Source organism: Eptesicus fuscus, chromosome 21 (genome assembly GCF_027574615.1).
Source record: "Eptesicus fuscus isolate TK198812 chromosome 21, DD_ASM_mEF_20220401, whole genome shotgun sequence".
Classification (NCBI taxonomy): domain Eukaryota; kingdom Metazoa; phylum Chordata; class Mammalia; order Chiroptera; family Vespertilionidae; genus Eptesicus; species Eptesicus fuscus.
Window position 1 is genome coordinate 43,021,589 of NC_072493.1, and position 25,846 is coordinate 43,047,434.

The following is a 25,846-nucleotide window of genomic DNA, read 5'->3' on the forward strand; positions in this document are numbered from 1 at the left end:
GCCGCATGCGAGGAAAGGCTGTCCCCTCCCCTTTCTCCCCGGTCGCGGGGCCCAAGTCTTCCTTCTCCGTCCGAAAGGGGGGGAGGGGGGACTCGCTGCTACAAGCCTCGCCCCCCAGTGCCACTCAGCCCCGCCCGCCGCCTCCGGTGCCCGGTGGCCTGAGGTCCGCTGTGGGCGGGGGTCCCTCTCCCCAGTGTCTCGTGTCCCCGGGGCCCTCCGCCCCCCGTGCTGTGGCCGTGTCCGTGCCCCAGGGGTGGGGGGCGCAGAGTGCGCTCCCCGTTCCCCTCCGGCTCCGGGGTTTGCATGGGAGAATCCTCTTTCCACGATGCCACTGGGCGATGTGGCGCGGCGGGAGGGAGGACGGTGGGAAGCCCTCGCCCCAGACTCTCGGTCGGCCTCCCCGCCTCAGGCGTCACTCAGTGATCACGGGTAAAGAGAACTGTTTCAAAAAGCGCCCGTGTTGACTGATTTATTTATCTATCCGGACTCCAAACCAACCAACCACCCCGAGGTCCCGGAGCACAGGCTCTGCTCCCTCTGACCCACGAGCCCCAAGTCCCCAGTCGCCACCCGAATCCCTCGGTGCCCCGGGAAGCCAGACCCTACGCCTGACAAGGAGGTTTCGCGGGACACGTTTATTCAGAGAAATAAATATGGCTCGTGGGAAGGCGTTGGAGGGCCAGGGAGGGACGTCTGCGCCGCGGCCGCAGCCGCGGGGCCGGGTTAGGGTTCGGGAGTTTCCAGCATGTCCGCCAGGGCCCTGGAGAGGAGGACGCAGAGGTTAGACCACCGACGTGTCCAAAGCGCACCCGAGGGCGCGGAGCGATCGTTAACCTTCCCATTCATTAGTCCCAGGGGACAGGCAGCCCAGGCTGGAGGTGGCTCGGCCGGACAGCGCTTCCCTAACCGGGGCCCTCACACGTCCCCTCCACACTTACTGGTACAGGGACGAGGAGAAATAGTCGACGTAGCTTCCTATGGGAGAGAAGAGAGGACAGGTTTGAGGGGTACTCCACGGGCGAAATTAGGGGTCACTTTTCACCGCGTCCCGGATCAAGCCAGCTCCGCCCTCTTTTCCTAATTCCTTCCCCTGGGATGCCTTTGAGGGTCCTGCTCGGTCCTCCTTCAATTCTTCTGGCTTCGGCCCCGCCCACTCAGTTCTAGGCCCGCCCCTCAACCCGGCCCCCAATCTTGCCTCCAAGGCTTCAGCATCGATCCCCAACCTCCTGTTTGCGCAGGCCCCGCCCCTCCGTCCTCGCCCGGCTCCACCCACAGATTCAGCCTTGACCTAGCCGCCACACCTCGCCTCGCCCCACAACCTCCCAGTCCCCACCAGGATTCGCCTCCCTGGGCCCCGCCCCTTCCTCCGGGTTCCCCCGAGACCCCCCCACCACGCTTACCTGGGGTGCAGACAGTTTCACAGACCAACGGGCAGAGGTAGCAGAACTGGCAATGCTGGGAGGGGGCGGGGGAAAGAGAGTGAGTGGCCGGCCGCGGTCAAAGGCAGAGTCAGGATGGGGGCGTGGGCTGGAGGCTTGCTAGGTGGAGGTCAAGGTCAGAGGCCGGATTCGAGTGTGGAGTCAAGGCTGCATCGGCGGCAAGGGGTTTGGCCAGTTTGAGGGCAGAGGCCAGGATTTGGGGCTGGGGGTGCTCAGATGGTCCTGGGCCATCCTGAGGAGGGCGTGGAGCCTTGAGTCCTGCGGGGGGTGTGGGGGGGGGCGGGATGTCTCACCTGACACTGGTCACAGTGCTCCCCCATGTTCTCCTCGTCACAGTGACAGTTCTCACACTCAGTGCATCGCTGGGGACCGGAGGGGGCTGGTTAGACTGAAACCTTAACCCCTTTTGGGAGCCACCTGCCAGGCTCCCACCCTTCCCCCAACTCCTCGCCCTCATTACCTCCCACCCTGAGCTCAGTATCATACCCCAAAGCCACTTCTCCAGGCTTGGTTTCCCCCCATCACTGTGGGCGGGACCCTTCTCCCCCTTTTTTACTTCCCCGCAGCCTGTCATGCCCCAGCCCCAGGGTCACCCTCCTCTCTCCTTACACCCTTCGGTGCCGCTCAGGCCTCACCCTCCCCTTCCTGGACCATGGCCCCAGCCTCCTCCATCGGCTCCCCTCCAGTCTGTCCCCGAAATGGCCCAGCAGTGTCTTCCTTCACCTGGAACTGCCCCTGCCCTTTCTTTGCTCAGGGCCCTCCCCAGGCAGCCCCGGGCACTGGGGCCAATTCCAGGGACTGCTTGGTGCATGGACCTGGGCTGGGGACATACGTTGCAGAAGGAGCAGTAGCCACACAGGGACCCTGGCTGGTAGTTGCCGTACTCTTGGGCATCCTGCGGACCTGTGGGGACAGGAGGGCAGCAGTGACCCACACTGACGCGGCTCCTCCCGCTCCCACCAGGCCGGATCGCTTACCGGCGTCGCCACTCTCTTCCTCACTGGAGCCACCTCCAGCCACCTCCCTCCTGGCCAGTGGGTTGGGGATGATGGTGAACGGGAGCTGGTTTTCCTCTAGCCCCTCCTCCTCCTCCTCTTCCTCCCCCTGGTGGTCTTGGCTCAGTGGGGCCTGAACCTCAGTCCTCTCTCCTCTCCTCTCTTCCTCTTCTTCTTCCTCCTCCTGCTCCTGCTCCTGGCTCAGGCTGAGGCCATGGCCTTCCTCCTCCTCCTCTTCCTCGTCCTCCCGGGCCAGGCTGCCTCGGTGGGTGCCTTCTCCCTGCTCTGGACCTTCCTCCTCCTGCGAACTGCGCTCTTCTTTTTCCTCTTCCTCTTCCTCCTCAGAATCTCTTTCCCCCAAATGGCTCCTGTCCTTGACCCCCGTGTGCTCTGGGGCCCGGGGGCTAATTTCTTTGATGGACACTTTCTGGCCGGTCTCCTCGTCGCTGTGGCCTTGTTGACGATGGCTGGGAGCTTGGTGGCCAAGCTTGACAGCGCTGTCCTCATCCTCCTCCTCGGGGACCCCGTGGGGGTGAGGGCCGGGGACGTCTGTGTCATACTCATCTGCGAGGTACTCCTCCTCGGCGCTCCTGGAGCCGGGTGGTGGGTAGCTGGCCACGTGGTGACTGAACTTGACTGTGACCTCCTCCTCCTCCTCCTCTCCTAGGCTGTGGGGAGCATGTCTGGGAGGCTGGTGCCAGTGTTCCGTGGACACATCCTCATCCTCATCCTCCTGGTCCCCGTGGCTTTGATGTCCACGGCTGAGGGCGTGATGGTGGTGTCCGTCCGAGACAGCATCGCCTTCCTTCACGTGGCCTTGGTGTCCGTGGCCAGGGACATGGTGGCGGTGCTCATCTGAGTCGTCTTCATCCTCTTGCTGGCTCTGGTCTTGGTGCCTGTACGCCACCCAGTGTCCATACTCAGGGGAGGCATCATCATCATCATCATCGTCATCATCATCATCATCATCATCTTCTTCTTTGTGGCCTTGGTGTCCGTGGCCAGGGACATGGTGGCGGTGCTCATCTGAGTCGTCTTCATCTTGTTCCTTCCTGTGGCCTTGGGACCTGTGGGCCTGGAGTCCATACTCATTAGAGATATCATCATCATCATCATCTTCATCATCATCATCATCGTCGTCGTCATCATCATCTTCTTCTTCTTTGTGGCCTTGGTGTCCGTGGCCAGGGACATGGTGGCTGTGCTCATCTGAGTCGTCTTCATCTTGTTCCTTCCTGTGGCCTTGGGACCTGTGGGCCTGGAGTCCATACTCATTAGAGATATCATCATCATCATCATCATCATCATCTTCATCATCATCATCATCTTCTTCTTCTTCGCTGTGGCCTCGGTGCTTATGGGCCTGGTGTCCATACTCAATAGAAACACCCTCCTCCTCCTCTTCCTCCTCCTCCTCTTCTCCGTGGCCTCGGTGTACGTGCCTCATGATGTGATGTTGATACTCACTGGACACAACTTCGCTCTCATCCTCGTCTTGATGGCCGTGGCTCCCGTGGCTCCCGTGGCTGGGGAAGGGGTGCCCATGCTCTGCCGAATTGCCCCCATCCTCATTCCCGTGGCCACGCTCTGTGAAGGCCTCCTCATCGGAGACATTCTCCTCTCCAGCCTCGTGGCCTGGGAGCCGGGGACCGTATTCCCTGGAGACGCCCTCGTCCTCTTCTCCGTGGTCTCGGTGGCTCCAGAACGGAGGCCCGCGGTCCGTGAAAACATCCTCGCCCTCATCGCCGTGGCCTCTGTGGCCGTGGATGGGGTGGCCAAACTCACCTGACATGTCCTCCGAGGAGACGCCTGCATTGTTGTTCCAGTTGCTGGGGCCGGGCCCGGCCCCTCTCAGCTGCTGGGTCACGGCCGGAGGGAGGAGCAGGCTGGCCACGGCAGCCCAGAGGAGAGACGTGTGCAGCCACGGCCCACGGCGGCCCATGGGGACGGACGGGCAGCAGACCTTCTCCCAGGCTGGCTCTGGTTGCCACTTGCGGCGATGTGGATGAATGTTGGGGGTTCTTGTCTCTTCTGGAGTCTTTCTCTTTCTCTCTGTCGCTCCTTTGCTGTGGCTCTCCCACCTTTGCCCGTCTGCCTTCCTCTGGCCCTTGCTGCCGGCACTGGACACCCCGGTGAGGCAGTCTCAGGAGCCCCCTGACCCCCCTCCCAGGCCCTCCCTCCCACCTGCCAGCCAATAGGGTCTCTCCCCTCCCCTCTCTGTGGCTAAATTTACTCTCAGCCCTGAGTTATTCTGGGTCAGTCCGCCTGTCCTTCCCCTCCTGCTCCTCCTCCTCCCAGCTGCAAAGGGGTGGGTGAAGGGGTCTCTCCTTGGTCAGGAGAGGGGGTTCAAGGGACTTGACTTTGGACTACCAACAAGCTCATGGTTGGCAGCTGCAAAGACAACAGCTAGACTTGTAATGGGCCAACTTGGGGGAGCCTGGGGCAGCCGGGGGGCCAGGAGAGATGTATTTGAGGGGTGAGGCCGCTGGGTGGAAGGATTGGGATTAGACCATGGGGGTCTCTGGCCAGAATAGGATACCGTGCTGAGCGAGTGGATGCCAATGCGGAGGCTTTAGCGAGGGGCCAAAGGGACCTGCTCCCAGCACCCCTGTGCCCATGACCTCCTGTCCCTGGAACTGAGACCTGGGGGCAGGGGACTGGGCCAGGCCAGGGCTATAAATACACAGGGGGCTCGGGTTACCGGAGGCCAGGCCGCAGCTGTCCCTGTCAGAGAGCTGGCGAGGGGCGTGTGTGCCAGTGTTTCCCACTCTGCACCCCCTCACGACGGCGCTTTGGGTCCCCACCCCTCCTCATGGGTCTTCCTCTCTCTGTCCGCGCTCCCCAGGATCCCGGCCCCCCTCGCTCTTGGGCTTGCCTTTCCCTCTCACTCTGAGTGTCTGCCCTCCACCCAAGTCTTTGCCACCCGCCCAGGGTCCCTGTGCCCCCTCCCTGGTCTCTGGCATTTCCTCTCTGCGTCTCTGTGTGTCCCCCCCCCCCCCCCCCCCGTCTCTGTCCCCCTCTCTCGGGGTCTTGTCTCTCTCTGGGTCTCTGTCCCCCTCTCTCGGGGTCTTGTCTCTCTCTGGGTCTCTGTCGTCCCCCTCTCTCGGGGTCTTGTCTCTCTCTGGGTCTCTGTCCCCCTCTCTCTCTCGGGGTCTTGTCTCTCTCTGGGTCTCTGTCCCCCTCCCTCTCTCGGGGTGTCTGTGGCTCCGTCTGCGCCCCCGTCTGGCAGCGCTGCCCCGCCTCTGCCCCGCCTGGCGCTCTACGCGTCTCGGAGACGCCCCGCCTCCCGGGCCGGCCGGGCCTCGGGCCGGGCCGGGAAGCGGCAGATCCGGTTTGTTCAGGGCGGATCTGAAATCGGGGTTGGCGGAGGGAATGTGGGGAGCCGGATAGGCTGCGGCGGCGGCGGCGGCGGCATGGTGGGTCCGGAGAAGGAACAGGTACCGTGGCCGGGCCCCGGGTCTGAGGGCGCAGGGAGCTGGGCGCCTGGTCTCCTGGTTCCCGGAGAGGCGGGTGCGGGAGACCCCGATTCGTGGGTCAGACGAAGAAGGGGTTTGGAGGGGCCCGGACTCGTGGGTCCTTGGAGCGGCTAGGAGGGGGCTGTGTGTGCGGGGTGGGACCCCTAAGCCTAGGGGAGGAGGGCGCTGGGGACCCCGACTCCTGGTCCTGGGGCAGGGCGCGGGGTGAGGGGGCGCCGTGCCCCACAGGAGTGAACTGGAGCCCCCACCCCGCCCCTTGTCCCTGTCCCCAGAGCTGGATCCCCAAGATCTTCAAGAAGAAGACGTGCACGGCGTTCATCGTCGACCCCGCAGACCCGGGGTGAGGAGTTCGCCCTGGGGACCCGCCCGGGGCGGTCCCTGACCGCTGGCCCCGCCCACCGCGGGTCCCCCCTCGGCCCCCCCTTCCCCTACTCCTGGCACTGGGGACACTTCCAAGGGCGTTCCCGGTGCCGCTGCCCCTCGGGGAGGGTTTGGGTCTCTGCAGACACGTCCAGGCTCCTGCCTGGGTCAGTGTTAAAGCGCCAGCCCTCGGTCCTGTCTCTTTCCTTCCCCTCGTCTCTGTCCTCTGTGTCACTTTCTGTTTTTCTTCTTTGGCTCTCTCCCTTCCTTCCTTCCTTCCTTACTTCCTTCCTTCCTTCCTTCCTTCCTTCCTTCCTTCCATCCATCAGGCAGCACACTTTTCAGGAGCACAGGCCCTGCCAGGGTTCAAATTTCAGCTGGGGACCTGTGCTGTGTGGCTTTGGGCAAATGATTGCACCTCTCTGGCCTTACCTGTCCTTTGAGCACAAAAGCAGACCCTACCCCCTAGGGCTATGGTGAGAAACGCTTGTGTTATTTCTGGACCAGTGCCCGGCCCTCGGTGAGCACTGAGAAATGCCTGCAGCTCCAGGGGCAGGGAGCCGGGACTGCCCGCGCAGGCCCGCAGCTTGCCTGGGCGGCCGACGCCGGGCGAGGGGGGGCCGGGGGTGGGGCAGACGGTTTGCCACCCCTGAGCAGCTCCGGGCCGTCAGCGACCGTCTCTCACGTGGGTTTGGGCTGAGACCATCTTCGGGGCGTGGGAAATGTCACCTTCCTCGCTGAGGGTGTGTCTTGTCCAGCGCCTGTTATAGGATGCAGCCTGGCTTGCCACGATGGGTCAACAAACAGCTATGCACTTATGGGGTGAGTGTCCTAAAACCTCCTGGTGGACACGGGGGCGTGGTCAAGGAAGTTGAGGAACCTCTGGTCTAGCGGGAGGAGGGTAGCGGTAAGGCCAGGAGATCCAGGTGCCCAGGGCGGGCCGCCGGGTCCCGCGGGAGCTGGGGAGGAGACGGGCATCCCTCCTGTCTTCGGGAGGAGGGGCCCGTGCGGTGACATCTGAAGGATGAGCTGGGGTTCGACAGGTGAAGGCGGAAAGTGATTCCAGGAGTGGGAAGATCATGTGCAAATTGCCCTCTACGGACCACGTGATGAGGCTTGAAAATGGAGCAGAGTTCAGGGTGCAGGAGCGCTGTCGGGAGAGTGGAGGCCAAAGAGGGTGGCTGGGCCAGACCTCACGGGGCCTCCAATGCCACCTCGAGGGTCAGGGGCCTCGTCCTAGGTTGCTGGGAACCACGGGAGGGGCAGGGGCAGCTCTGGGTGCGGGAAGACCTGAGGGGGCCGTGTCAGGATGAATAGGAGTTCGGGAAGCCAGGGAAGAGGTTGGTCAAGGGTCCAGGTGGGAGGGGAAGAGGCCTGAGCCAGGCCAGGTCTGTGGGGACGCAGGAGGGGACACAGAGAGGAGGGGACTGACGGATTTGGGGAGCAAGGAGAGCGGCTCCTGGACATTTGGGGACTGAGAGACAGCAGGTTGTCCCCACGATGAGGGACCCAGGAGGATGAGCAGGTTTGGGGGACGTTTCGGGGCTCGGTGAGAGATGTAGTGAGCTGGGGCCCAGGGGGGCTCAGGGCCTTGCAGACCTGGGTGGGGGACCGAGGGGGAGGTCTGGGACTTCCATCCAGGGTGTGAGAAGTCCTGGCTGTGGGTGGTGATGGAAACTGGACGTGGGGGAGGTGTTATGGGAGAAAGTGTAAAGCCAGGGAGGCGGCCAACTGGCCATTCTGTGACCTTTTCCCCCCCAGGGAAGCGCATTGCAAACACCTGTCTCTACTAGTAAATGCCGCATGATGAGCCCGCAGCCTGGGTCACCAGGCCTGTACAGCCATTCCCTTTCCACCAGGCTTCCTCCCCTCAAGCGACTTGCCTGGCCCCGGGGCTTCAAGTTTGAGACGGTGTGGGGAAGCCGCGTGGTCCTGGATCTGGGGACCACCCGACGCGCAAGCGGGGAGAAAGCCGCAGATGAGGGAGGAGGAGCCGGTAGGGGGGCAGGTGTGCTCTGCCAGGGGCAGGTTTCCTGGGACCAGAGCCTGCCAGCTGGGGCCAGCGCCACTTTGATCGTCAGATGAGACCTGAATAGAGGCCATTGTATTTGGGGACATGCGGTAATTGCTGATCATATCGGGAACAGTTCCCCTGGCCACACTGAGAGGGAGGGAGGGTGGGAGGTGCGAGTGCAGAGGGGAGCCGGCCAGCCCTGTCCAGCGAACTTTCGGCCCTACAGCCACAGCCAGTATGCACACTGGCCACACGTGGCTCCTGACCACTCCGAGGAAATGGATTTTTAATTTTTATTTATGTATTTTTAAAACTGGAGGCCCGATGCACGAAATTCGTGCAGGAGTAGGCCTTCCATCCCCCTGCGGCCGGCACCCGCTTCCTTTGGCACCCGGGACCCGAGCTTCCCTCTCTCCCTCCGGCGCCGGCAGGCACCCAGGATTCCCTCGCAGCCCCGGCTTTGTCCGGAAGGAGGGAAGGATGGACATCTGGTCTAATTAGCATATTACGCTTTTATTATTACAGGTATATTTTTATTGATTTCAGAGAGGAAAGAAGAGGGAGAGGGAGATAGAAACATCTTTTTTTTTTTATATATTTTATTGATTTTTCACAGAGAGGAAGAGAGAGGGATAGAGAGTCAGAAACATCGATGATAGAGAAACATCGATCAGCCGCCTCTTGCACAAACCCTACTGGGGATGTGCCCGTAACCAAGGCACATGCCCCCGACTGGAATCGAACCTGGGACCCTCCAGTCCGCAGGCCGACGCTCTATCCACTGAGCCAAACCGGTTTCGGCGAGATAGAAACATCAATGATGAGTGAGAATCATTGACCAGCTGCCTCCTGCACATGCCCCACACTGTGGATCGAGCCCACAACCCGGGCGTGGGCCATGACCAGGAATCGAACCGTGACCTCCTGGTTCATAGGTTGATGCTCAATCACTCAGGCTGGGCTGAATTTTTAATTGTATTTCATTTTAATTTATTTGAATACTAGAGGCCCGATGCATGAAATTCGTGCAAGAGTAGGCCTTCCTTCCCCCAGCTGCCGGCACCGGCTTCATCCGGAAGGACATCCAGTCTAATTAGCATGTTACGCTTTTATTATTATAGATAGAGCCCCATGTGGCAGGGGCTTCTGCATGGACAGCTCAGGTTCTGGAACATTCCTTGGATAAGTTCTGCAGGGAAGGGCGGGTAGGAAGTAGATGGAAGGGAACAAGGGAGTCCAGGGATGAGGTTGAGATGGGTGAAAGGATCAGGGGGGTAAACTGAGGCATGCCAGGAGCCGGGAGGCAGACTCGGGAAGGAGGAAGGGTGTCTCTCCCCCAGGCTCTCTCTGTGCCAGGTGCGGGGCTGAGCGTAGTCCGTTCGCTGACGGGTGGCCCTTCTTTTGTTGACAACTCTTCTCAAATCCACGTGCCGCCGGTGCCGTCCTTTCCATAACGTTGGTCCCGGGGCCACAGCTCACTGCCTTTGTGTAAATGCGGCCTCCCGTTCCGGAATCGAAGACCAAAGAGATTCAGATACACTTGCAGCTAAGCCCCTCACTCCCCAAACCCCGGTTCCCTGCTTTCTAAAACTCTGGTGCCGGCTCCGGCCCGTGCGGCTCAGTTGGTGGAGTGTCACCCCAGGCACTGAAAGGGCGCGGGTTCGATTCCTGATCAGGGCACATGCCCGGTTGCGGGCTCGATCCCTGAGAGGGGCATGCAGGAGACAGCTGATGTCTTGCTCTCACATTGATGTTTCTCCCTCTCCCTCTCCCTTCTTCTCTCTGTAAGGGAAATCAATAAAACCATAAAAAAAACACACCTCTGGCCAATCGCATTTAGAAAGCAAGGGCTGGCCGGTGTGGCTCCGTGGATAGAGCATCGGCCTGTTGGACTGAAGGGTCCCGGTTGGATTCCGGTCAGGGCACATGCCTGGGTTGCGGGCTCGGTCCCCAGTGGGGGCGTGCAGGAGGCAGCCAATCGATGATTCTCTCTCATCATGGATGTTTTTCTCTCTCTCTCCCTCTTCCTTCATCTCTGAAATCAATAAAATATATTTAAAAAAAAAAGAAAAAGAAAGCAAGGGCTGCTTGTATGTCTGTTTAGGGCGAAAAGTGTCCTATGTGAAGCACTTGCCGCTAAGAGAAACAAGCCACAAAGACCATCACAGTGAGAACCAAGCAAAGGCGCAGCCTTCTCGCCGGGAGGGAGCCGTTGCCGCCCAGCTTCAGAGCCGGCAGCGGCGTCTCTGTGTTGGAGAGAAAGCGGTGCGAAGGGCTGGGCTTGACAAGCTAGCCCCGGCCCAGCCTCTCTCCTCGGCGCCCGGCCGTCGGGACTGAAAAAGGAGTGACGTCCTCCCGTGTTTGTCACTCAGGTTATTTAAAGCTCTGCGGGAGTTCGTGCAGCGCCCGGTGTGTCGCCTCATTCCAGGGAACAGTGCCTTCTGCCGCGGCGCCTCTTAGGTCTGCGACCCGGGCTGTGTTGTTATTGTCTTTTCATTTGAGGGGGACATTTGTTTGTTTGTTTGTTTGTTTATATTTTTATTGATTTCAGAGAGGAAGGGAGAGGGAGAGAGAGATAGAAACATCAATGATGAGAGAGAATCATGGATCGGCTGCCTCCTGCACGCCCCACACTGGGGATCGAGCCTGCAACCCAGGCATGTGCCCTTGGCCGGAATCGAACCCGGGACCCTTCAGTCCGCAGGCCAATGCTCTATCCACTGAGCACACCAGCCAGGGCTAAAATATATTTTTATTGAATTCAGGGAGGAAGGGAAAGGGAGAGAGAGAGAGAGAGGAACATCCATGATGAGAATCATGGATCGGCTGCCTCCTGCACGCCCCTTACTGAGGATTGAGCCTGCAACCCAGGCATGTGCCCTTGTCTGGAATCGAACCCTGGGACCCTTCAGTCTGAAGGCCAATGCTCTGTCCACTGAGCCAAACCAGCCGGGGCTTGAGGGGAAATTTAGCTCAGAGAAGTGAAGCCACTTGCCCAAAGTCACACAGCTGCCTCGGCCTCCAGCGCGGGCGTGCTCTCTGAATCTCTCCGGATGGTTCCTTTCCCTGGTGAACATGGTCCCTGTGGATGGGGGCAGCCAGGGCCCCCCGCTCCTCCTGGGGGGCAGGCGGCTGTCTCTCTCCCACCCAGCGTCCTCCTCCGGCTGCGGCGCCAGGAAGGGGCAGGCCAGGGTCAGCGGGACGGTGACGGCCTCTGGGGCTCGGGCAGACGTATGGACACGTCTCCAAGATGCTCGGGGCTGGGGACACCTCTGGGGTTCACACTCCCCTTATCCCTCCCCTTCAGAGGGACCTTATGCCAGTGTGGGCGCCCCCGGAGTGCCCACCTGTCCGTGGCGGTGGAGGATGCGTTCGGGGCGGCCGTGGTGACCGTGTGGGACCGTGACTTACACACCACGGAGAAGCCCACCGACGCCTACGGGGACCTGGACTTCCTGGGCGCCGGCCGCAAGGCCAGCAACGTGAGGCCTGCATGCTGGGCAGGGCCGGGCGGCCGGCGGGCGGCATGCTCGGGGCTCTCCGAGCTGGGGCCTGGGGCGCCCAGCTGAACACGGTGTCTCCCCGTTTGCCCACCCCTGTCTCCACCGCTCTCTGGGTCTGTGTCCCCCCTCCCCTTTCTGGGTCTGTGTCCCCCCCTCTCTGGGTCTGTGTCCCCCCTCTCTGGGTCTGTGTCCCCCCTCTCTGGGTCTGTGTCCCCCCCTCTCTGGGTCTGTATCCCCCCTCCCCTTACTGGGTCTGTGTCCCCCCCTCTCTGGGTCTGTGTCCCCCCTCTCTGGGTCTGTGTCCCCCCCCTCTCTGGGTCTGTGTCCCCCCTCTCTGGGTCTGTGTCCCCCCCTCTCTGGGTCTGTGTCCCCCCCTCTCTGGGGCTCTGTCCGCTGTCCGGGTCTCTGTCATCCTCTCTCTGGGTCTCTGTTTCCTTCGTGGTTTCTGTGCCCTCCCGTGTCCCCCCTCCCATGTGTCCACAGTTCCTCCGACTCTCTGACCGCACGGATCCGGCTACAGTTTATAATCTGGTCACGCGCACATGGGGCTTCCGGGCCCCGAACCTGGTGGTGTCAGTGTTGGGGGGGTCGGGGGGCCCCATCCTCCAGACCTGGCTGCAGGACCTGCTGCGCAGCGGGCTGGTGCGGGCCGCGCAGAGCACAGGTGACTGAGGGGGTGGGGGGCTCTGCCTCCTGGGCCGGGGCTGGCTGCTGTCTCCCCCACTTCTCTGGGATGTGCCTGCCCTCCCTCTGTGTGTGGGGTTTTGTCTCACACTCTGTTCTCTCTCTGTCTGTATGCACTGTGTGTTGCTGGACCTCACCATCATCACCCTGTGTCTGTGTAGGGGCCTGGATTGTCACCGGGGGGCTGCACACGGGCATCGGCCGGCATGTCGGTGTAGCTGTGCGGGACCACCAGACAGCCAGCACCGGGGGCACCAAGGTGGTGGCCATGGGCGTGGCCCCCTGGGGAGTGGTTCGCAATAGAGAGGCCCTCACCAACCCCAAGGTAGGACCAGGGTCTTGGAAAAGGAGGGGCTGGGGGCCTGGACTCCTGGGTCTGAGGGAGGAGGGGCTGGGGGCCTGGACTCCTGGGTCTGAGGGAGGAGGGGCTGGGGGCCTGGACCCCTGGGTCTGAGGGAGGAGGGGCTGGGGGCCTGGACCCCTGGGTCTGAGGGAGGAGGGGCTGGGGGCCTGGACTCCTGGGTCTGAGGGAGGAGGGGCTGGGGGCCTGGACTCCTGGGTCAGAGGGAGGAGGGGCTGGGGGCCTGGACCCCTGGGACTGAGGGAGGAGGGGCTGGAGGCCTGGACCCCTGGGTCTGTGGGAGGAGGGGCTGGGGGCCTGGACTCCTGGGTCTGAGGGAGGAGGGGCTGGGGGCCTGGACTCCTGGGTCTGAGGAAGGAGGGGCTGGGGGCCTGGACTCCTGGGTCTGAGGGAGGAGGGGCTGGGGGCCTGGACCCCTGGGTCTGAGGGAGGAGGGGCTGGGGGCCTGGGCTCCTGGGTCTGAGGGAGGAGGGGCTGGGGGCCTGGATCCCTGGGTCTGAGGGAGGAGGGGCTGGGGGCCTGGATCCCTGGGTCTGAGGGAGGAGGGGCTGGGGGCCTGGACTCCTGGGTCTGAGGGAGGAGGGGCTGGGGGCCTGGACCCCTGGGTCTGAGGGAGGAGGGGCTGGGGGCCTGGATCCCTGGGTCTGAGGGAGGAGGGGCTGGGGGCCTGGATCCCTGGGTCTGAGGGAGGAGGGGCTGGGAGCTGGACCCCTGGGTCTGAGGGAGGAGGGGCTGGGGGCCTGGACTCCTGGGTCTGAGGGAGGAGGGGCTGGGGGCCTGGACTCCTGGGTCTGAGGGAGGAGGGGCTGGGGGCCTGGACTCCTGGGTCTGAGGGAGGAGGGGCGGGGGGCCTGGACTCCTGGGTCTGAGGGAGGAGGGGCTGGGGGCCTGGACCCCTGGGTCTGAGGGAGGAGGGGCTGGGGGCCTGGACCCCTGGGTCTGAGGGAGGAGGGCCTGGGGGGCCTGGACTCCTGGGTCTGAGGGAGGAGGGGCGGGGGGCCTGGACTCCTGGGTCTGAGGGAGGAGGGGCTGGGCCTGGACTCCTGGCCCTGATGGAGAGACTCCCTGGTCTGGTCCCTCATCCCCCAGGGCTCGTTCCCTGCGAGTTACCCGTGGCGCGGTGACCCCCAGGACGGGGTGCAGTTCCCGCTGGACTACAACTACTCGGCCTTCCTCCTGGTGGACGATGGCACCCACGGCCGCCTGGGCGGCGAGAACCGCTTCCGCCTGCGCTTCGAGTCCTACATCGCCCAGCAGAAGACGGGCGTGGGAGGTGAGTGGCAGCTCCACCGGCGACCCCGGGTCCCAGGCTCCGGACCCCAGCCGTCTGGTCTGGTCAAAATGTGGGGTTTGGGGCGCGGAGGAGTTTTCTGTGGTCAAGGCCTTCCCGCCATTTGCTGTATTTTAAAAAAGTCTTTATCTGAAATCGGAAATGCACAGCAGTGGACAGCTCACTGAATTTTTAAAAATTTTTATTTATTTATTAAAAAAAAAAAAAAAACAGGAATGGAGAGGGAGAGAGAAAGAGAAACATCAATGATGAGAAAGAATCATTGATTGGCTGCTTCCTGCACACCCCACACTGGGGATGGAGCCCACAACCTGGGCATGTGCCCTGGTCGGGAACCGAACCAGGACCTCCTGATTCATAGGTCGATGCTCAACCACTGAGCCATGCCGGCCGGGCTGAATTTTTTTTTAAATAAAGTAACTTTTCTTACGCCACCAGCACCCTAGCTCAAGAAGCAATATTAGCAGCCCAGAAGCCTTGTCCCGCCAGCACCCAGGGCCGTCTTATCCTGCTTCTAACCTCGCAGAGCAGTTCTGACCTGTGTGTGTGCTTCACTACCCCCTGTACCTTTTAGAGCCTGGCCTCTTATGTCCCACATCATTTCTGGGAGCGTCATCCGTGTCATTGCCTGAGTTGTGGTTTGGAAATAACCCAGGAGTAAAAGAAAAAAACAAACACGTTTTGAATATATGACATGCCATTGCTTTTGAGATGCAGCTAATGCAATACTTAGAGGAAAATTTATAGATTTAAATGCATAATATCCAAAAGAAGAAGAAAGGCTGAAAATGGTTGATTTAAGCCTCCAGTTTAAAAAACTTTAGAGCCCTGGCTGGTGTGGCTCAGTTGGTTAGGCACCGTCCCCTGCACCAAAAGATTTGATTCCCGGTCAGCGCACTTGTCCGGGTTTCCGGCTCGATCTCTGGTAGGGGGTGTGCAGGAGGCAGCTGATCGGTGTTCTGCTCTCACATCAGTGTTTCTCTCTCTCTCTCCCATCTCCCTTCCTCTCTCTTTAAAAATCAATAAAAATAAAAAAAGAACTCTAGAAACAAAACAACAAATCAAATTTAGGGAAAGTAGAAGCAAGAAAATAAAACAGAAGGGCAGAAATGGATGAACTAGATACATGTATAGTGAAAAACATCAACTAAAACAAAAGTGGGGGTTTTTTGGAAAAATTTCTGCTTAATTATTAAACTTTACTTAGCTTTCTGGATACATTAATCTTATTTTTTAATATATATTTTTATTGATTTCAGAAAGGAAGAGAGAGGGAGAGAGATAGAAACATCAATGATGAGAGAGAATCATTGATTGGCTGCCTCCTGCACATCCCACACTGGGGATCGAGCCCGCAATCTGGGCATGTGCCTTGACCAGAATCAAACCTGGGACCCTTCAGTCCTTAAGCTGATGCTCTTATCCACTGAGTCAAACCAGTTAGGGCTAATCTTATTTTTTTAAATGATCATACAGTAAAAGTTATTTTTTGGGATGTGCAGTTCTATGATTATAGATTCACTAGAGGCCCAATGCACGAAGATTCATGCAAGAATGGGCCTTCCTTCCTCTGGCTGCCGGCACTGCCTTTCTGCCTTCCCATGCTGCCCAGAGGCCCAGAGCAGCCTGGGGCAGTGTGGAACACCTGCATTGTCACCATGGTGATGACGCAAGTGTCCCTCCCCCGGCCACTGGGTGCCTGCCTGTGCAAATTAACCCTCCATCTTTGTTGGGTTAATTTGCATACCCACTCCTGATTGGCTGGTGGGTGACGCGAAGGTATGGTCAATTTGCATCTTACTCTTTTATTAGTGTAGATGTGACCATTTTCACAATCAGGACACAGTATGGTTCTCTTACCTTGAAGGCATCCATTTCTTTTGTACCCCAGCCCCTAGCAACCACTGATCTCTTCGCCATCACTCTCATTTTCTCTTTTCCAGAAGGCCATATAAATGGAATAATAAAACACATAACCTTTTGAAACTGGCTTTTCATACAACATAATATGTTATGGCAGTTTTAACATGTGCCCTTTGGAACAAATCAGATCATCCCAAGGTATATAAAGAAACAGTTAATTATCTTCCCTACCTAGCTCCAACCCCTCTATTGGGGTAATTAGTCTTACACAATTTAGACTTTATCCTTTTATACCTTTATCTCTGCTTATAAAATTCTATACAATTATATTTCCACCTATGTGGTGTTTCTTTCTTATACTCTATGTATACATATTACACTTCCTTATGGCCATCCCTTTAGGTCCACAGCTTCCTCACCTTGCTTCCCCTTCTAATAAATAGTTGTATGATATTCCTTAATTGTGGGCGTATCATCTGTTGTTTATGTTTCTGAGTTGATGGATACTTAATGCTTTACCAGTGCTTGGCCCGAGAAGCAATGCTGAATAAGTATCTTTGTGTGGACATGCAGAATTACATACAGATGTTTTAAATTCTATACAGTAGATTCCCCAAGCGATATTGCTAAGGGTGCATAATAGGTAGACTAGATAATTTTTCTAAAAACTTGTAGCAATTTTCTCTCCCATCAAGAATGTGTGAGAATGTCCTTTTCCATTCAGTCTCAACCAGCTCTGGATACTCTTGCTTTAATTATTTTTTTTTCCCCAATTTGATGGGTAAAAAGTAACATCTCACTTTTAATTTGATTTTTTAAATTAATCTGATAATATTAAGAGATACAAACATATTTTGTTGGCCAATCAGATTTCCTCAGTTATGAATTGCCTATTCATATTCGGTGTACATTTTTGTTGTTGTTGTTGCCAATCCTCATCCAAGGATATTTTTCCCATTAATTTTTATTTATTTATTTATTTATTTATTTTTTTTTTAAAATACATTTTGTTGATTTTTTACAGAGAGGAAGGGAGAGCGATAGAGACTTAGAAACATTGATCAGCTGCCTCCTGCACACCCCCTACTGGGGATGTGCCCGCAACCAAGGTACATGCCCTTGACTGGAATCGAACCCGGGACCCTTCAGTTCGCAGACCGACGCTCTATCCACTGAGCCAAACTGGTCAGGGCTCCCATTAATTTTTAGAGAGAGTGGAAGGGAGGGAGTGGGAGGAGAGAGAGAGAAACATCAATGTGAGAGAGACACAGCTATTGGTTGCCTCCTGCATGCGCTCCTACCTGATTGAACCTGCAACCCAGGTACGTGCCCTTGACCAGGAATCGAACCATGACCCTTCGGTGTGCAGGCTGATGTTCTAACCAATGAGCAACACCAGCCAGTATATTTTAAAATTGTGTTTTTTCTTTCTTGCCTTTTTTAAAAATATTTTTTATTGATTTTTTACAGAGAGGAAGGAAGAGGGATAGAGAGCTAGAAACATCGATGAGAGAGAAGCATCGATCAGCTGCCTCCTGCACACCCCCTACTGGGGATGTGCCCAAAACCAAGGTACATGCCCTTGACCAGAATCGAACCTGGGACCTTTCAGTCCACAGGCCGACGCTCTATCCACTGAGCCAAACTGGTTTCGGCCTTTCTTGCCTTTTAAAAAAATATATATTTTTTATTAATTTCAGAGAGGAAGGAAGAGGGAGAGAGAGAGGTAGAAACATCAATGATGAGAGAGAATTGCCTGCAACCTGGGCATGTGCCCTTGACCGGAATCGAACCTGGGACCCTTTAGTCCGAAGGTCAACGCTCTATACACTGAGCCAAACCGGCTAGGGCTCTTTCTTGTCTTTTTATAGGCATTCTTTGTATCTTGTCAATAGTAACTCTGACTATTAGATGTATTGTAAACTTAAAAAAAAATACGTTTTTTATTGATTTCAGAAAGGAAAGGAGAGGGAGAGAGAGAGAAACATCAGTGATGAGAAAGAATCATTGATCGACTGCCTCCTGCACCCCCCCTACTGGGGATCCAGCCTGCAACCCGGGCATGTGCAGTGACCAGGAATTGAACCATGACCTCCTGGTTCATAGGGCTCAAAAACTTCTTAACTCTGACATTTATTCTTCCATGTGAATTTTAAAATTATCGTATTCCATTAAAAAAACAAAACAAAAAGGAGCCTGGCTGGTGTGGCTCAGCAGTTGAACATCGACCCAGAACCAAGAGGTCACCGGTTCGATTCTAGGTCAGGGCACATGCCCAGGTTTCGGGCTTGATCCCCAGTGGGGACTATGCAGGAGGCAGCCAATCGATAGCTTCCTCTCTCATTGATGTTTCTATCGCTCTATCCCTCTCACTTCCTCTCTCTCTAAAAATCAATAAAAAATATATTAAAGAATAAAATAAAGGAAAACACTTCCAAATTCCTCCTATCCTCCTCTTTCCCCAAACTGCATTTAATTCGTTTTTTACTTTGTGACAGGTTAACATGGCATTCGTTTTTTCATTTATTCAGGCCTTGTCCTTAAATAATGTTTGTCAATTTCTTCATAAAGGTCTAGTATCTTTCTGGATGGATTAATTCCCAGGTATTCTATACTTTAAAAAAAAAAATCAAAACGTGAATAAGATACATGTTTTGAGAAAAGTTTTTGATTTTTATTTATTTCTCACATCAATTCTCTTACCAAATTCTCTTATTAATATTTACTTATTTTAAGGGGAGTCTCTATAACTGTCTGAGACTATAAATCATATTTTCTCCAAATAAATTCCTTGTCTCTTCCAGCTTAAAAAGATACCATTTTCATTATTTTATTTTTTGACACTATTATGCCCGGATGAGTGTGAATAATAAGAATTCAGTCTCATTTCTTACTTTAATGGGAACAGACTCAGCGGAATACTATCTTGTATGACTTTAATATGTGGCTTAGGTATATATCTTTATTATGTTTGGATAGTCGGTTCGTTTCCTTATTTCCTTCATTTTCTCTTTGAACCTTCATCTTCTCCTGGCTCCTGGGGGGTTCAGCAACCACAGAATTGCTGCTAACAAATACCTGCCCCGCTCAGGAAGCCAGGAGTCCAGGCCCCCAGCCCCTCCTTCCCTGGGAAGCTGAGCATTACTGTCTTCAAAATCTGGCCCCTCCCAGCATGCTCAAAGACAGGACAATTCCCATGAGCCTCGGGACAGAGGATTAGGCAGAAGCCAAGCTTTGCCCCAGGGACTCCTGGCAAATGTGGTTCTCCACCATCCCTGGCAAAGGCTGATGGAGGTGACCACACCCCTGGCTCTCTGCTCTCCCCAGGGACTGGAATTGACATCCCGGTCCTCCTCCTCCTGATTGATGGGAACGAGAAGATGTTGAAGGTACAGCCAAGGGCCCAGACACCTGGGTCTAAGGGGCTGGGGGCGCGGACCCTGGGTTTCAGGGGAGGAGGGAGCGGGGGACTGTACTTCAGGTGGGGTGAATCCCTTCCCTCCCTGACCTAACCACCCCACCCCCCCTTTATCTTGTAGCGGATAGAGAACGCCACCCAGGCTCAGCTCCCTGCCTCCTGGTGGCCGGGTCTGGGGGAGCTGCGGACTGCCTGGCGGAGATCCTGGAGGACACTCTGGCTCCAGCGAGTGGAGGGGGCAGGCGAGGGGATGCCCGAGATCGGATTCGGCGTTTCTTCCCCAAAGGGGACCCCGAGGTCCTGCAGGCCCAGGTATGACATTGAGGGCCCGACTCTGGCTCCTGAGGTGGAAGGGAGCTGGGGCCCTGGGCTCCTGGGCCTGGAGAGAAGAGGGTGCTTGCTGAGGGCTCGGAGTCTTGGATCCAAGGGAAGAGGGTAATAGGGACCCAGACTCGTGGATTGGAGGGAGGAGAGGCCTGGGGGCCTGGACTCCCGGGTTCGGGGAGTAGAGGGTGCTGGGCACCTAGAATACCAGGTCCTGAAGGCCTCCTGTGTCTCTGTGGCCAGGGCCCCGGGGGAGTGGGCTGGCGATGCGGAATTTGGTGTTCCGCAGGTGGAGCGGATCATGACCCGGAAGGAGCTGCTGACAGTCTATTCGTCTGAGGATGGCCCTGAGGAATTCGAGACCATCGTTTTGAGGGCTCTTGTCAAGGGTAAGACTTGGACCCTTAAATTGTCCCACCTTCTCAGCTCAACTTTGGACGATTTTCCTGGCCTGGCTGTTTGTTCATTCTCTCTCATCTAAGGCCATGCCCCCTTCACCTCTTTCTTTTCATCATTCCCCTTTGCACTGTTTCTTGAGGCTTTGCATGATGCTTTTGAACCGTTTCCCAAGATACCTTCTTTATATTCTAACACTGATTTCTTCCTGTTGGATCCATTTATCCAGCCTTTCATCCTTTATCCATCCATCCAGGCATTCATCCATCCAGGCATTCATCCATCCATCCACTCATCCATCCATCCATCCATCCATCCATCCACCCACCCATCCACTCATTCATCCACTCATCCATCCATCCATCCATCCATCCATCCATCCATCCATCCATCCACCCACCCATCCACTCATTCATCCACTCATCCATCCATCCATCCATCCATCCATCCATCCATCCATCCATCCACCCACCCATCCACTCATTCATCCACTCATCCATCCATCCATCCATCCATCCATCCATCCACCCACCCATCCACTCATTCATCCACTCATCCATCCATCCATCCATCCATCCATCATCCACCCACCCACCCACCCACCCACTCACCCTTCCTTCCTCTTCTACGTGCCTCCAGTATGTTCAAGCACTGCAGGGTGGGGAGTCAGGGATGAACCAGAGCACTGCCTCCCAGTGAGGAACTCCTGACATTTCACTGGAGGAATGAAGGATGAAAGCCAAGGTCAGGAGCATAATGGCACCTGGTGGAAGCCGAGGACAGGGCTAGTGTATTCATTCGAAGAGCATCATCCTGGGCTCCAGAGGTGATAGCAGATCCACATCCTGCCCTCAAGAACCCCTGATCCTACCAGGGATGTTTGGATGCAACCTTAAATAAAGTTTAAGACAAAAGCTGGGGGGAGGAACCGCCGTAGTAAGGGGCGAAAATCCCAAGAGGAATGGCATTTAGATTGGGCCTTGAAGGCCCAGTGGGATTTGGACTTAGTAAAATGAGCAGATGGGATAAATAAGTGGTCACGGGATTTCCCAGAGCTCCGTGGGGGTGTGGGTGGGGGAGGTTATTTGTGGTGTTAGAAGAGTTTTACAGGGAAAACACCTTAGATAAAAACTCCTAAGAGGCATAATATCAATTTACAAGGTGTTCTCAGCCCCAGGCCCCAATTGTATCCACCATGTTCTGGGGCGGCAGAAAGAACAGATAAAGCTGTGTGCTCCCCGCTTGGCCCCTGCCTGGCTGTGTGGCCTTGAGAAAGAGTCTTAGTTTCTCTCTCTGAAAAATGGAGATAATACCTTGCGGGAGTGTTGTGAGCTGAGAGGCAGCTTATGAGCAGTGCCCGGTGCCTGGGTGGGGGTGGGGGGACCCAATAAATGAGAGGTCTTCTTAGTGTGACCCTCTTTCTCACGGGGACTCGTCCTCACACAGAGGATGACAGTGGGCAGATCGGCTTCACTTTAGGGAAGTTAAGGCGCGAGCTTCTTGGGAGAAAACAGCAGCGCTGCGGGACGTGGTTTGGGGTGGGGCAAGCCTACTGCCTGCAGAAGTGGGAGCGATCAGATCAGATCACACTCTGCCCGGGAAATCGGAGCCGGCGGGCGGGCGGGGTGATAGCCGAGTGGAGTGGATGGGGTTTCAGCAGATGAGGAAGGAAGGAAGGAAGGGGGAAGGGATGAAGGCTCCGTAAGACTCTAGCAGGAGCCAAGCGCTGTGCTGACCAGTCGGCGTGCATTTTTACCCCTGAACCCCCATCCCCGCCGGCTAGGCTTTTCTCCCCACTTTGCAGATGAAGAAACTGAGACACAGAGAGGCGGGGAGGGACTTGCCCAAGGTCACACAAGGTCACAGGTGCCAGGCTTCAGTTCGGGCCTGTGTGACTCTCCAGCCCACTGCACGGGCTGTGTTTGGGGGGAGAGGGGAGAGAGCCACGTGGGTGGCATGAAGCACGTGGCATGAGACAGCCAGTGAGGGAGGCAGGGCCAGACCGCGCCGGACCCGCAGCTGAGGCTTCGTCCTGAGGGGCAGGGGAGGGACAGGGTCAGTCCTGTGTGTAGAAGGACCCTCGGGGGTCAGGTGGGGCAGGCTAGAGAGGAGAGGAGAGACTGTGAGGAAAGGAAGAGACTGCAGCGGTGGTGATGGGACAGGATGGAGCTGGGGCCGCGGGGCAGCCGGGGGCGGGGGGGGGGGGGCGGGGAGAGAGAGTCAGGGGCTGGAGAGAGAGGGCTTGGGGACTGATGAGTTTTGTAATGTGAAGGGAAGGGAGGGGCCAGGACAGCACCCGGGGGTCTGCCTCGTTGACTGGGTGGACAGCGGCGCTATCCCTGAGGCGGGGGACCCAGAGGAACATTTGTTTTGAGGAAACAGCCTGAACTCAGGATGGGACATGGTGAGCGGGCAGGGCCCGGGGCAGGGCCAGCTGCTACGAGCGAAGGCAGAATATCATGCAAGATATTATCCATCTGTTTTTTTTCTCCTCTTGAAACTGCGAGGAAAGGAAGGGAGTTCAGATTTACAAAATCCTGCTCTGAATTTGCTTCTGGGGTTTGAAAAGAAACAGAAAGTTTGTGTTCTCTCAACTCTCAAGCTGCAGCGCCTCCCAGTTTGGAACTTCTTCCTGCGGTGGTTATTATACCATAGTGTTCCCATGTTATAGACGAGGAAACTGAGGCTCCCGGGCCCAGTGGCTTGCCTGAAGTCCTTCAGCGGGTGCTGGGGGCGCTGGGATCGGAACAGCCCCAGAGCCCGTCCCCTCTCCACCAGACCACCTCGCCCTGCCGTACCAGTTGTTGGAACAACCAGGACGACGCAAAGGTCCTTCCTTTGCTTTGGCCAGTGGTCGGCAAACTCAATCGCCAACAGAGCCAAGTATCAACAGGACAACGATGGAAGTTTCTTTTGAGAGCCAGATTTTTTTAAACTTAAACTTCTTCTAACGCCACTTCTTCAAAATAGACGCGCCCAGGCCGTGGTATTTTGTGGAAGAGTCACACTCAAGGGGCCAAAGAGCCGCATGTGGCTCACGAGCCGCAGTTTGCCGACCACTGGCTTTGGCGCTAGATGCGGAGCAAATGGACAGAGAAGGGAAAAGGAACTCCATGGCCAAGTGCCCTGAGGCCCAGCAGCGTCTAGACGCGGCTTCCCTTCTTGTACGCACTGCAGGCTTCCGGCGGTCCAGGCCCCTGTTGCGTGCACACACTTGGCACCCATTCCGGGGTTGGATCCAAGCTCTAAAGGCCTCTTCATCTTCCTTGCTCTTCCGAAGGACCTCCAGGGTCTCCCAGACGCCCTAGAATATTCGCATTTTTTTCCTAACCTCGTTTCCTGCTACCGCCCCTCTTTCCTCTTACACATACTCCACGTTTCAGGAAGTGAGAGTGACTTTCGTTTGCGATCAGATCCTGTGTTTCCTGCACCCGGCCTTTGCTCAAGCGGCTCCTGCTGCGGAAGGCTCTCTCCACCTTAGGTGCACACCCTCGGACCCTACCGGCCTCCCCAAAGCCCCGCCTCGGTGCCCACCCTGTCGCACTCAGACCCCGGTGATGGCAGCCTCCCTGGGCCCTCATCAATGCTATGCCCGCCTCCGACGGTGCCCATCACCCTGAGGGTAGTTAGGTGGTTCCGGGACCTATTTCCCCGGAATGAGCTCCGTCCGAGCAGGGACTGGATCCAATTTCTCCGTCCCTCCCATTGCCTGGTCCGTCACCTACCTCAGTAAAGCTCACTGAGTGAATGATCCCCCTCCTTCTTCCTGGGGCCTCTACGCCACGGGGCTGCTCTCTGCCCCTGAGCTGAATGACCTTCTGCTTGACTTCTTCAAGACCCCAGAATCTGCCAACAACACCGCCTTATATGGAATTTTTAAAAATATTTTTTTATTGATTTTTTTTTTTTTAAGAGAGAGAGGAAGGGAGAGAGATACAGAGATAGAAACATCAATGTGAGAGAAACATCAATTGGCTGTCTCCTGCACGCTCCCCACTGGGGATCGAGCCGGACACCTGGGCATGCGCCCTGACCGGGAATTGAACCAGTGACCTCTCGGTTCATGGGTTGACGCTCAACCACTGAGCCACACCAGCTTGGCTTTATATGGAACTTAAACGTGGGCATCCCCAAAGCAAAACAGACACTCGCCCGATGTTCCCACCCTCCCCCTGACTTTCCCCTCCCCCCTCTCTCCCTTGCAGCCTGCGGGAGCTCTGAGGCCTCAGCTTACCTGGACGAGTTGCGTTTGGCCGTGGCCTGGAACCGCGTGGACATCGCCCAGAGCGAACTCTTCCGGGGTGACATCCAGTGGCGGGTGAGGGGTTGGAGCCCCGGGCTGGGGATCCTGACAGGGGGATGCACTCTTCTCCCTCCTTGACATTTGGCCTGTCCGCCCATCATTTCTTATTGCCCAGTGTCCGCATCCTGTTCCCTCTCCACCCGTCCGTCCACCACGCAGCTCTGTGCCCCCACCTCTGGTCCTTAACCTCTGGCCACACCTGGCCTTCTGTCTGTCCCTGCTCACCTCTTCCCCGGTTCGTCCCACCCCTGCCAGTCCGTCCACCTGGAGGCCTCCCTCATGGACGCCCTCCTGAATGACCGGCCGGAGTTCGTGCGCCTGCTCATCTCGCGCGGCCTCAGCCTGGGCCACTTCCTCACCGCCCCGCGCCTGGCCCAGCTCTACGGCGCCGCGCCCCCCAGCTCGCTCCTCCGCAGCCTCCTGGACCAGGCGTCCCACGCGGCGGGCGCCAAAACCCCAGCCCTCAAGCCCTCCGCGGAGCCCCGACTCCCCGACGTGGGCCGGGTGCTCCGGCTGCTGCTGGGTGAGATGTGCGCGCCGAGGTACCGCGCCTGGGCCGCGGGGGATCCCCACCGCGACCACGGCTGCAGGGACGGCGAGCGTGGCTGCCTGGAGAGCGTAAGGACCCGGGGATGCTGGTGCGGGGGGGCCCCCCAGGAAGGCCTGGGGGTGGGGCTACACCGGGAGGGGGTGTGGCCAGATGACGGATGGGATGGGGCCGGTGGGGGCGGGGTCACCCCTAACCACGCCCCCTTTGCCTGCAGTCCCAGCTGCTCTGCGTCAGGGCCCCCTCGGAGCTCATGCTGGACGCGGTGCTCGGGCAGACGCCCTGGAGCGACCTGTTTCTGTGGGCGCTGCTCCTGAACCGGGCGCAGATGGCCTTGTACTTCTGGGAGATAGTGAGTGCTGGCTTGGTCGCTGCTTCTGCTCTCCCGCATGCCTGGCCTTTAGTTCTGCCAGACTGCAGTGTCCCCAGGGACCTCTGATGTCACCCTGACCCCCCACCACCCCGTCCTCTAGTCCTGGTATTTGACTCCAGCTGCTGCTGCTTCCTCCTCCCGCGCCCCCACGCCATGCATTTCCTGTAACTGGCCTTTTCCGTTAACAATATACACTGAGGGGAGGGGCCAGATTATTATGCGTTCAGAGATCATAATAATCTGGCCGCTCAGTGTATATTGGGCCTTTCTCTTGTTCATACATGTGAATTAGTCTCTTTCTTTCACAATGTCCGTACAAAGAAGTTAGACGTTATTCTGTAGTCAACGGACATCATTTAAACATTGGTACACTTGCAATTTATTTTTATTTTTAAAATATATAATTTTTATTGATTTCAGAGATGTAGGGAGAGGGAGAGAGATAGAAACATCAATGATGAGAGAGAATCATTGATCGGCTGCCTCCTGCACGCCCACC

At 57.1% G+C, this 25,846-nt stretch overlaps 2 protein-coding genes across 2 annotated transcripts in view; one reads left to right on the forward strand and one right to left on the reverse strand.

Annotated features, from left to right (window-relative positions):
* Positions 1–616: 616 nt before the first annotated feature.
* HRC (histidine rich calcium binding protein) lies at positions 617–4,540 on the reverse strand. The gene is made up of 6 exons (XM_054710391.1): positions 2,417–4,540; positions 2,272–2,342; positions 1,733–1,801; positions 1,401–1,455; positions 939–975; positions 617–760 (listed from the first exon to the last, which is right to left on the reverse strand). The coding sequence occupies exons 1-6, from the start codon at positions 4,374–4,376 to the stop codon at positions 724–726; spliced, it is 2,229 nt and encodes a 742-aa protein (XP_054566366.1). The 5' UTR covers positions 4,377–4,540; the 3' UTR covers positions 617–723.
* A 1,201-nt stretch (positions 4,541–5,741) lies between these two features.
* The window catches only part of TRPM4 (transient receptor potential cation channel subfamily M member 4), a 42,186-nt gene continuing 22,081 nt past the window's right edge, over positions 5,742–25,846 (forward strand). Inside the window, 13 exon segments of the mRNA XM_008154515.3 lie at positions 5,742–5,871; positions 6,183–6,250; positions 11,592–11,766; positions 12,271–12,451; positions 12,633–12,796; positions 13,922–14,105; positions 19,314–19,375; positions 19,526–19,550; positions 19,553–19,716; positions 20,018–20,117; positions 24,330–24,442; positions 24,683–25,045; positions 25,192–25,326. Of these exon segments, the coding sequence (XP_008152737.2) occupies positions 5,848–5,871; positions 6,183–6,250; positions 11,592–11,766; positions 12,271–12,451; positions 12,633–12,796; positions 13,922–14,105; positions 19,314–19,375; positions 19,526–19,550; positions 19,553–19,716; positions 20,018–20,117; positions 24,330–24,442; positions 24,683–25,045; positions 25,192–25,326 (1,758 nt within the window). The 5' untranslated portion in view covers positions 5,742–5,847.